Raw genomic sequence first — 12,149 nt, 5'->3', positions numbered from 1 at the left:
TCTGTGTTAAATGACATTATATCTTTTGAATGGTCACTGTTAGTATTTTCTCTGTGTATGTTCTTAGCTAAATTTTATATCATGCTACCTTTCAGAACAGGTTAGTTGTTATTTTTAGTACTGATTCTCTGTTTTCTAGGTGTAGTATTATATAATCTACATAAAGATATAAATTAATTATTTCTCAATTCTTATGCACCTAAATGCTTATGATTATTAGCTTATATCACAAAGTCTATGTTATACAGTAGCAGAGAGAGGGGACATATTTGCTTTGTCCTTCATTTTAACAGGAATGCCTCTAATGTTTCTTCATTACGTATGATGCTGGTTTGGGGCTGAGATATAAAATATTTGCTCATGTTAAAGAAGTGTCCCTTAATTTTTATTTAATTTTTGTGAAATTATGAATGAGTGTTGAAATTTGTCAAGGGCTGTGTTACACTTTATTATTTGCTCACGATTCTTTTTTCTTCCTCTTTCATGATTCACTGTGTGGGGAGTGTACTTAACCTGCACACTGATATTGGGTTTGATCATATGACTTGCTTTGTCTTTAATTTTTTTAATTGAAGTATAGCTGATTTACAATGTTTCAGGTGTACAACAAGATAATTCAGTTATTCATGTATATATATATATTCTCTTTCAGATTTTTTCTTTTTCTTTTTTAAATTTTTATTTAATTAATTGATTTATTGGCTGCATAGGGCCTTTGTTGCTGCACACAGGCTTTCTTTAGTTCTGGTGAGCAGGGGCTACTCTTTGTTGCAGTGCACGGGCTTCTCATTGTGGTGGCTTCTCATTGTGGAGCACAGGCTCTAGGTTTGCAGGCTTCAGTAGTTGTGGTGTGCGGGCTCAATAGTTGTGGCTCATGGGCTCTAGAGCACAGGCTCAGTAGTTGTGGTGCACGGGCTTAGTTGCTCTGCGGCATGTGGGATCTTCCCAGCCCGTGTCCCCTGCATTGGCAGGTGGATTCTTAGCCACTGCGCCGCCAGGGAAGTCCCAGGTTCTTTTCTATTACAGGTTATTATAAGATATTAAAAATAGTTCACTGTGCTATACAGTAAGTCCTTGTTGTTTATCTATTTTGTATATAGTAGTGTGTATCTATTAATCCCAAATTCCTAATTTATCCCTCCCCCCTTTCCCCTTTGGTAACCATGTTTGTTTTCTATGTGTAAGACTTGCTTTGAACAATTGAATTTGATCAAAAGCAACAGTGTGTCAGTTCTAATCCCAAAGCATCATGTGTTTCTGCTCATCTGTCTTCTGTTCCTGCCTCTGCCCTCAGAAACATGCCCTGGATAGTTGATCCTAGATAGAAAGACATACGGAGCAGACCTGAATCCATCCTACAGCCTGAAGTACAACCACCCCTGCAAACCCACAGACTGTTGAGTGAGAAAAAGAAAAATACTTGATGTTCTAAGCTACTGAGATATTGAAGGTATTTGTTACTCATAATTTTCATAGGAATAGCTGACTGATACAAATTCTTTTTTATCATCTATAAATCTAGTCAAATGACATCTTTCTCCCTAGATCTACCTATACAGTGAATTATAGGAATGGATTTACCAATATCGAAGCATTATTGTTTGGGAATAAATCCCCCTTGATTATGATGTAGTTTTTAAACTTGACTTTAGATTCTATTTATTTAGGATTTTTCCATTGCTAGTTATGAGTGATACTGATTTACAGTTTGTGTGTGTGTGTGTGTGTGTGTGTGTTTGCCATCATTACCAGGTTTGAGTGTCAAAGTAATACCTGTTTCATAAAGATCATTTGAGAATTTTCTTTTTCTGCTACAATTTAAATAGTATTGGGGTTATCTGGTCTTTGAAGTTTTGATAAAATTCCACTGTAAAATCATTTGGGCCTAGTTTTTATAGTTAGTTCTTTGATAACTTTTTCTCTTTCCACTATAGAAATTTGTCTATTTGTGCTTTCTGTGGTTAGCAAAGTCAATTTTGCTAAATTGTATATTCCTAGGAAATAATCCAATTCATCTAGGTTTTCTGTTTAACTTGAGTTGTGCAAAGTAAGTTGCTTTTGATTCTTAAAACTTCCTCATGTCCTTGGTTATCTCCTTGTTTTTATTTCTTATTTGTGTTTTCTACCTTTCTTCCTCAATTGGGTTAGCTAGTGGTTTATCTGTTGTGCTGATTTTTTTTTTTTTTTTTTTACCAAGAAGCAACATTTTGATTTATTAGTTTCTACTATTTTTTCCATTCTCTATCTTATTATTTTTACTTTCAACTTTATTATTTCCTTCCTTGTGATTTCTTTTACTTTGTTTCTCTTTTCTAATTTTTAAGATGGCAGCTCAATATACTTATTTTCATTCTTTTGTTGTTGCTGCAAGAATTTAAGGCTATGGGTTTTCTGTGACCACTGGTTTAACTGTACTCTATTGAGTTTATGTTTTCATTATAACTTTTTTCTAGAAATTCTTCAATTAAAAATTTCCCCTTTTGAGCAAGGAAACTGGGACATTTCTAGAGACATGGATGGACTTGGAGACTGGCATACAGAGTGAAGTGAGTCAGAAAGAGAAAAACAAATACCGTATATTAACACATATATGCAGACTATAGAAAAATGGTACAAATCAACCGGTTTGCAAGGCAGAAACAGAGACACAGATGTAGAAAACAGATATATGGACACCAAGTGGAGGAAGTGGGGAGGGTTTGGGGGGAATGAACTGGGAGATTGGGATACCAAATTACATACTCTAAATTTATGCAGTTTATTGTATGTTAACTGTATCTCAAAAAAAAAAAATTTCCCCTTTTGTCCCAAGCATTGTTTAATAGAGAATTCCTAAATTTCCAATGAAATTTCTAGTTTTAAGAAGAGCAGAGGAGCAAGGCATGGAAACAAAGTCACTTGCTCCACTTCAGGTTTCCAGAACTTTTAGTTTTGAATGAAGTTGAAAATTTTGATTATTAGCTGAAACTGCATTTAGGTTTTTTTTCACAACACAAAGGGACTATTTGTTTATTATCTACAAGTGATCAGAATAGCTATGGCATCTACCAAGTTGTCATTGAAGGGCAAGAAAGCATAAATTTACTGAGAAAATTAATGGCGAATAGTAAGAAACAATAAAATTGATTTGTGATTGCATCTAGGCTTTCATTAGCTTTCATATCAGCTTTGTGAAAATTAGAAAAAGATTGTTCTCACTCAGTGGAAGTGGCCTACAGAGTCCTGCATGGTTGGAGGAGTTCTGGCTGAATATCAACCCCCACTTGACTCCTGTTTCCTTGGCTGGGAACTTTAGCTCCTCCAGAGGCTGTGTGTTTGATCGAGAAGGTCTTAGATTGCTGTCTGCTAAGTCCAGCGCATTCATTAAGATGATTACATTTATTAATTGCTAGGCATCTACAGGAAACCAAATAAGACATGCAATTGACAACACCAAATTCTCATTACGTTCAAGATATAAGATTTATTCACACCAACAAAAATAATCACAACAAAATATACACTAATTTAAAAAACAAAAGATCATAGTAACATGAAATTTTATATTCTCTCTTATAAGTGTGTAAAGTATTTTTTTCTTGCTTCCACATAAACTCCTATTCATAAAAGAGTAGCAAACATTAAAATGCAGTGATGGTTTGCATTTCTTATATGGAAAGAACATAGGCTACACGCTGACGCTTTTCGTTTACAAGGGGGTTACCATGAAGCCACACACGGAACTAAGGATCAAAAACGTGATCTGTTTCCAGATCCACACACATGTACACTCACCAACCAAGCTATTTTCTCCTACTCTGCTATAATGTATTTTTCCTTGTTATTAAAAGCAAAGCAGGAAGTTGTGTTTTTCTCCTTTTAATTGACCTCAGAAGAGGCACTATCTAATTCATGAGAAATGCGAGATTTCAGGTGTGTGTCTTCTTCACTCTTAAAGTCTACAACTAGCTTGCCTTCCTGGGTTGGGAATTCCTGGCTGAACTTGGAATTTTCCTGACTCTCAATCACATGGGAATGCTCATTGCTCTCATCCTTGGCCTGCAGCTTGTGTTCTTTGGACTGCTCGCGGCTGTGGGTTTCCACACTGTGGTCATCTGGCTGGCTCGTCTCCTGACTGTCCTTCCCATGGCTGTCCCAGCCAAAAGCCTCGTGCAGGCGCTGGGCAACGAGCACGCCCTTGGGTGCATCGCTCACCTCCTCGCTCTCCACCCGTGATGTGATGTCCTCCTCTGTGGCATCTAGATACTGAAACACGGCACAAATGGGAGAAGAATTCAAAGAACAGCCAGAGATGGGAGCACTCTAATTCTTTTCTGCTTTCTAACTTTCAGGCCAATGTATTCTATAAAAATGCCTAAATTTGGCTGAAGCAAAAAAATAATACTAGCATGTTACTTTTTTTTTTTTTTTAAACCAAGTCCTTTTATGATGTCATCTCCTTTAGTTAAATAGGTACGTCAATTTTGTATGTGAGGAAACCCCTGAGGTAGGTCTCATTATCTGTTCTATGTAAAGGGAAAATGAATCGAAAGTTAAAAAGTAAAGTGAATAGTAAATGTCAAGGCTGCCAAATGTCTGCCAAATCCAGATCCTTTGACTGTAGAGTCAGTGTGATTTCAACTCTCCAATTCTTCTTATGTGTTGGGCTTTAAGTCGTGACCATTATATTGTGAAAATAATTACTCTCTTCCAAAGTCTTTTTTTAATTTTAAAAAAAGCAAATAGAATAAGTGCTTTATAACTAGGATTTGGAAAAATAGCATTGTGATTGAGAGACAAAATTAGGGAGAAGTTGTGTGGACTTTAATACAAAAATCACCAAGTAGGAAAAGGTTTTGCATTCAATGATCATAAAGTAATAATACTCGCTGAATAAACGAGCAAATGGGCGTGCAGACTCTGGTTTCCTAGAATTGGGCTCTACTCATAACCACCTGATGTGTCTCGCTCAAGGATTTACCTGGATTTCAGATCTGCGGACCTTCCTAGATTTTGACCTGAGTCCATAAGCCACACTATCACCTCGGCCATCATTTGTGTCTTCAGTAGGGACAGGTGGAGTGAAAACTGAGGTTGCTGGAGTGTCAGTGGGAAAATCAGTGACCACTTCATCAGATTCATCAGAATGATGAGACTCGTCGGAATGGTCAGAGTCATCGGTCTGGTCAGCCTCGTTGGAGTCATTTGAATCAGTGTCCTGGCTGTCTCCATCGTCGTCATCATCCACATCATCCACATCTAACTGCTCAGGGCTTTCATTGGACTTACTCGGGAGGGTCTAAAAGTCAAGGTGGCCAGAAAAATTGTGTAAGGGTTTTTATTTTCCTTTACCCTTTATGGTGCATTAGTCTTTTACTATCTTTATTTAGTTTTAGAATTTTTGCATTCACAACAAAACACTCAATGGCTTTTAAGAGCTAAAGTGAGCATCTTCCAATTTCCCTTTTAACACACGGATACATGGAATCCTATTCTAAGGCATTTTTCTTGCTTTTAATAAGCATGATTTTCATAGATATTTTCAAGCCAAATGTATGAATTATAATAGTTATATCAATAACATTGTTTTTCCTTGTTCTTATTAAACACTATTTAATTTACCAAATTCAATGATGCAGTAAATATGGATACATAACTGTGAGATTTGAAATGAGAATTCTCAGGAGATCAGAGCATCCATGTATTAATGCACACACCCAAACCTAAAACCACCTCCCTATTAGCCTGGATAATCAAAAGGCAACTCTGTTATCCATGTGTATAATCTGCAGTTCAATTAACCAGTTAATGTCTGTTACATTTCTGATTAGCTAATATATTGGGTGATTTATCTAACTTTCCTTATTTGAGATTCTTAGCATCTTCAAATAGAATCTTAAGGAAAACAAATTTAACTTATCCCTTTGCTTAGCAAATATATTAATAATTCCAATAAAAATAATAGTTATTAAATAAACCATTATGTTAGGAACAGAAACGCTCCTGGAGTCAAAGTCTTGGCTTTAATAGGCATTAATTAGATGCTTTCCAGATATTAGGTGACATCAACAAAATACCTTAAGTAAATTGCAAGAGGCTTAGTATTTCAAACCACAGACATTGGTAAACATTTCCTGCCACATTAAACTTATTTGAAACTTGGTATTTCTGACATTTAGTAAATACTTGTGTTTTTTGTGAACAAGTTTTAGACAGGATTTTTTTTTTTTATGGTTGGTTGAGCTCATGTTTTGGGGGGATGGGTGGGTCTCAAGATGCAGGTTTTGAGGAGAAAGCTCCTAGTTCCTGTTGTTCCCTTGGATGGTGGTGGCAGAGTCACTCAGAGAAATGAGACCACTATGAGTTGGGCTACCAGGATCCCATCCCATAATATTTCTCCCGTACCCCTACCTCCACTCCACTAAGTAAGGGCTCTACTTCCACCATCCCTAACCTAGAGCCCACAATGCCATTGGCCCAGTGTGGTCAGTTCTGCAGAAGGTTTAAGGCTTTGGGTAGGGATGTGGTGTACCCCTGGAATTTCAGGCTAGTGGATAGACAGGAGAATTTGCTAATGGAATTTTGCCAGAACTGAACCCAGGCAATGTCACTACGAGAAAGCGTGGCTTCCTTAGTCCCTCCAAGACATGATGGACCGTGGATTCAAAGTGAAAACTCACCTCTTGTTTGATGTCATCCGCTTCCTCAGAGGACACAGTATTCTGAAGAAGGAAGAGCGCAAATTAGTGTACATCTTAGTCACTTAACATTTTTATTCAAAAGCTGGCCTTTTCCATACAAAGCAGGTCTTATTTTTCAGCCTCATTGGTGGATGGCTTTAGGGGGAAGACAACATGACAGATCAATTGGTGTCCTAAGCTCACATTTACCATCAGGCAGGAAAGATCCATTTAAGCAGCCCAAGTGGCCTGCTTTGTGGCTATTTTTTTGTGGTTGTTCTTTAATTGTGAGAATTTTAATGTTTACAGTTAATTAAAATTAAAAATACCTGTGGTGTTAGGAAAGTCTCCTTCTGAGATGGGTCAGGCTTGAGCCACGTGGCTATAGCATCTGGGTGTTTGTTGTACAGCTACGAAAAAAGAGTTGCATGTTAGTTACTATTAAAAAAAAGAAACAGGGATCTCTAAGTGATAAGCTGAAAAAACAGCTATCCTTCCCCAATCTTGATGGATAAGCATAACATGCATCATTTAGTTAACTAGAGCCTTAGATATAGCTTTCATAATTTATTCTTTCTGATACATTCATTTAACAAACCCCTACATAGCATTCATTGTGGGCCAGGCACACTTTCAAAGTAATTTACAAATACTAATTCATTTAATCCTGGGATAAGTATCATTATTATTATTCCCATTTCACAGATCAGGAGAAACTCAGCCACAATGAAGTTAAATGACAGTAAGTGGCAGAGCCAGGGTTCAGATGCAGTGGCTCTTCACATTGATGGTACACTGTGCTCTTCTGGGCTGTGTTTGTGCTAAAATGCCTCTCGGATGAAACACAGCTAAAGCAGAGGTGCCCTGAATTTGCGTGGATCTTCCTTGTTTGCTTTCTCTACGGAACAAGGAGAAACTCTCTGAGGCTATGCTGTCCAGTATGATATCATCTAGCCATGAAACAGATGGCTATTCAAATTTAAATTAATTTAAAGAAAATCTGGTTCCTCCGATGCACGAGCTACATTTCCCGTATTCAATAGTCACATGTGTCTAGTGGCTACCTTAGTGCGCAGTGCAGAAATATAATATCAACACCACTGTATAAGTTGCCAAAGACATGACTGGAATGGCCTTTCCCTTAGCCAAGTTATTTACCTGGAAGATGACAATAATATGCTAGTGCAGAGGAGCGGAAATGGCTCTGAAGATGTGTCATCTGGTGGGCTGTATGGCCCAGGGCAATCACTTCATATCTCTGTCATTAAGAAAAGTTACCCTGGGGCTTCCAAGAATTCCTTCCCTGCCACCAAGAAGGGGAAGAGCAGGAAGAAGGCCATTCAGTAGCCCTTTGGGTTTCCCATGTCTGGCTCTAACCAGAGTAGATTCATATTGGGCTTCTGTGAAGGTTTTTGCTGAAAGAATGGTTTCCTCGACTGAAAAATGAGAAAACTACTGGTCTAGATGAGTTCAAAGATTCCCTTTTTTTTCTTTAAAATATGTATTTATACAAATATTATACAGATAAATATGTTACGATTTATATGTTTAACATATATTTTTCTGGTGATACCTGTAATATAGGCTATATCTATATTTATAAGATAAATTTATGATTTTTAAAAAGTAATATGAAGAACAAATAGATAAGAAAAACATATCTACCCAGGAATCTACTAAAATCCACCCAGAAATCGTATCAGTTATAGATAACCAGTGTTCATCTTCAGGGGTGTCTCTTTATAGACTTTCCATATTTCCTACTAGCTTTAGAGTTCTAGGGTTCTAGCAGGTTGAGCTCTTCACTTATGTCCTAAATAACATTTAACTACTTACACCGCCTGGGCTTGGTGTGCCATAGTTTATTCTATTAAAAAGGCACTAATTCTTGCCTCAAAGAGTGTGACCGCTATTTTCTCTGGAAATGTTAATTTTCTGGCTCATTGTTGTGATTCAATACTTATGTTCTTAAGTCAGGTGGAAAACAGGCACACTTAAACATACCCACTTGCACACCCAAACGCAAGCAGCAATGCTTCTCCTGACATCGTCATTGAGCAATCTAACTGCAGTGATCCCAGGCAGCTCTATATTGGCCTTTATTCTGTTTATCTGGAATTGAACTCTGTGTGCCTTTTTGTCCAAGCTCCTTGGGACAATGTCCGTTTGTTGTTTGGCTGGCATGGTTTCACCTACTGTGGAGGGGCAGGTACATGTATGGTGCTGGTCGAACAATTATAATAAAGAGTTTGAGTTTGGTCTGGTCTTATGTTTTGTTAGAAAAATGTGATCTAAAGTCATCTGACAGGCACAATGGATACAAACAGTGTAAACAGACTTTCTTTTTATAATTGGCTTCTTAGCAAATATCTTAGGAGATATTGTGAATATTATGGTTGTGCCAACTCTCCAATATGTGAGGTGAACTTTAGCTTGTCTCTAAGTAAAGCAAAAGATGAAATTTTTTACTTCTAGAACAATATGTTGACTCATGGAAACAAAAAGTCACATGACTTCATAGAACTCATTTTATATAAATGACAGGCCTAGAGCATCATTTTATTATATTAAAAAATCTAGTTTGGTTTAAGGGACTATATTAATTAAAAGCAATTCTGTGCTTGGTACTGGCCTAGAAGCATAGCAGGCACTCAACAAATACTTGTAAGTTATTTTGTTTGACTATGAAAATAAGTAAAATTGCCATATGCTTGTAGTACATCTTGCAGCAGTTGCATAAATAATTTAACTAAAAGATGCTCACCTGCTTCTCCTCAGAGCTGCCAGAATCAGTCTGTTTAACCTTTGAAACAGAAAAGATGAAGATTACAGTGTGAATGTGTTCCTAGCACCTCAAAACACACAATTCATTTATTTTGAGGCATTTTCTTTAAGATTCAGCTATACTCACTGGAAGGGCAAAGGCGATGCCCAGGAGGCAGAAGCAAATCACTGCAGTTCTCATGGTAATGACTGTTCCTGCAAAATATTTTGTAAGGTATATTTGATCTTTTCCTAGGTTAAAAGAGTGATTTTTTTTTTAGGCTACCACATTACAAAATCATCACAAATAATTATATGTATTCTATAGCAATGCTGTCTACTTCTTAGAGAAAAAATTTGTCTTTAATATTATGATCGTTTGTGTTAATATCTGTAATACCACCTCTATTCTCCATCTCTTACTATTAGGCAAGGGAGAGAGGAATTTTACAAGTCTATATTTATTCAACTTTAAAATTTAGAGTTCCGGAGATTACACCATTGCTCCCTCATGTCTCCAGCCATCTAAACCTAAAAACGGATCAACAGTAATTGAATTAAAATAATAAGCTAGAATGGGAATATTTATTTTTCAGAGAAGAAAAACACAGAGAAAGAGAGAAAATAAAACTGTAAAAGAAATTCGCTTTCTCCATTTTCCAGCATGCATTTCAAATGTGATTTTCAACTTAAATTATTTAAAAGGTGTTACTTAAGTGAAATGAAGCTGTCTCTAAAGTTAATAATTTAAGTAAGGTATTCTAGAAATTTGAAACGAAAAAGAAAAAAACACTGAAAGCAGTCAACAACTTTCCTATTTGTAAGTCTAAATTGTATTATAGAGGTATTCTGGAGAAATTTTAACAGCTAAATTCAGAGGTGAAAATATTCAGAAAGGTTTTTTCCCTTGAAAACTGGATAAATCAAATCATTAAAAATTAGTATTATCATCTGCTTACATTAGCACTACAGATCATTTCCCTTTTAAATGTCTCCACAATCATCCCTTTAAAATGATGTAGGTATAATCATTCCAAAGGGGCATAGACTTTTCCTTTTCTTTCTGATGGCAAGAAGTAGTTTCAGTTCTTTTGAGGATTCTGTGGAAATATTTTTAAGTTTTAGTTTCGACTGTCTTTTAAAATAGCCGACCACCTTTCCTGCAGGAGATCTGCCCTGGGATCTGACATGCTTAATTCCAAAGACTAGGACAATTGAAGCCTAACACCGTTTACCAGTAAATGCTTTTCCTTACAACTTGACCTTCCCCATGAAATGAAACAGTGCATAGAAAGGACAGCAACCAAGTAGCAAACTGCAGGCTTACCTTGAGAGCCTGGTCCCAGGCGGTGCTGATGCTGCACTCAGTGCTGCACTCCTGGCCTCCTCCTCTCCCTGCTGCTGACAGCCAGGATCTCCCAGAATTTAAAGGCTGCTCCAGACATTCTCCACCAACACAGGGGGCGGAGAGATGTGTCATGAGGCTTTTTGCCACTGCCCAACCCACTTGCTCCCACACTTCCCCCTCTGGTTTTGTGGTTAAAAAACAAACACACATGCGCGCGCGCACACACACACACACACACACACACACACACACACACTACTCTGCAGTTAAAACATTACTTATGCGCAATATCATTAACTAGCTCTTTCATTTATAGGACTGGCTCTCAGCATCCTGGAACAGCACCTAGGGATCCCTTAAAAAAGTGAGGGGGGGCAGTGACTAGTTCTTACACAGACTCCATAATTTCTGAATTAGAAGAAAAATATTTTCTAAATCAGTCTTAAATAAAATTAGAGAGGATTTTTGTTTCTTTTGGTTTAAATAACAGATTAAGATAATATATGCAACCAAATTTGCCTCCCAGTTATACTTATTTAAGAGCTACCAGGCTATTGTTCAGATACATATGAAGAATTCAGAAACCCTTCCTCCATTTTTACTTAAGCTCTGTTTTGTGATTTCAAGTATGCAGCAGCTTGCCATTTAAACAAATGGCATTAGTAACATTAAAATCCATGTTTATGCTCATTAAATTGGATTTACATTGACCTTTCAAGGACATGGGTTTTTGTCTCACTGTTTGAGCTGTTTGAAGGTAATGGATCTGGTAATTGCTATATAAAATAGAAGAATGGGAATTCATTCTCAATGCGGCAGAAGCAAAACAGTTTCTGGCTGAGTGCAGGGTTACTGCTTGAAAGTGCTGCTTCAGGAGCCTGAGTGTGGCTTTGAATTCCACTCTGCCACTAATTATTTGTGTGACCTTGGGCAAATCACTTAGCCTTTCTATACTTGTTTCTTCATCTTTCCATACTTGTTTGGGGGGTTTTTGAGAGGTTTAAGTGAATTAGTATGTGTAAAACTAAAAATTCTTGGCACATATATGCAAATGTCCTACATATTTTAATCACTATATGTGTGTCAACTACTACTAAGATTTTTAGGAGGAGCAGGTAGTCATGATTTGTAATATCTTTAAATGGAATAGGTTATTGGAATGAGATCAGATGTAAAATTTTTAACTGTTTACATCAATAGAATAATTCCCACACCTCTGAAGGACTGGATTAGATTTCTGATTTATCTCCCAGGATATATAAAGTTGGTTACTTTATAAGAAAATTGAAAAGAAAATTCTTTATTAAAAAAAAGTTACTAGGCATTTAAAAGGTGTTTGAATGAAAAAAATTACAGATGAAGTTTGAATATTGGAACAG

General features: G+C 36.8%; 1 protein-coding gene across 1 annotated transcript; it reads right to left on the bottom strand.

Moving 5' to 3' along the window:
- Nucleotides 1-3,476: 3,476 nt before the first annotated feature.
- On the bottom strand, nucleotides 3,477-10,825 carry SPP1 (secreted phosphoprotein 1). The gene is made up of 7 exons (XM_057728083.1): nucleotides 10,750-10,825; nucleotides 9,571-9,638; nucleotides 9,424-9,462; nucleotides 6,989-7,069; nucleotides 6,660-6,701; nucleotides 4,961-5,278; nucleotides 3,477-4,245 (listed from the first exon to the last, which is right to left on the bottom strand). Exons 2-7 carry the CDS (start codon nucleotides 9,622-9,624, stop codon nucleotides 3,859-3,861), a joined length of 921 nt encoding a protein of 306 aa, XP_057584066.1. The 5' UTR covers nucleotides 9,625-9,638; nucleotides 10,750-10,825; the 3' UTR covers nucleotides 3,477-3,858.
- Between the last annotated feature and the right edge of the window lie 1,324 nt (nucleotides 10,826-12,149).

The sequence above is a fragment of the Hippopotamus amphibius genome, chromosome 3 (assembly GCF_030028045.1).
Source record: "Hippopotamus amphibius kiboko isolate mHipAmp2 chromosome 3, mHipAmp2.hap2, whole genome shotgun sequence".
NCBI classification, from domain to species: Eukaryota; Metazoa; Chordata; class Mammalia; order Artiodactyla; family Hippopotamidae; genus Hippopotamus; species Hippopotamus amphibius.
This window is presented reverse-complemented; position numbering and strand designations above follow the sequence as displayed.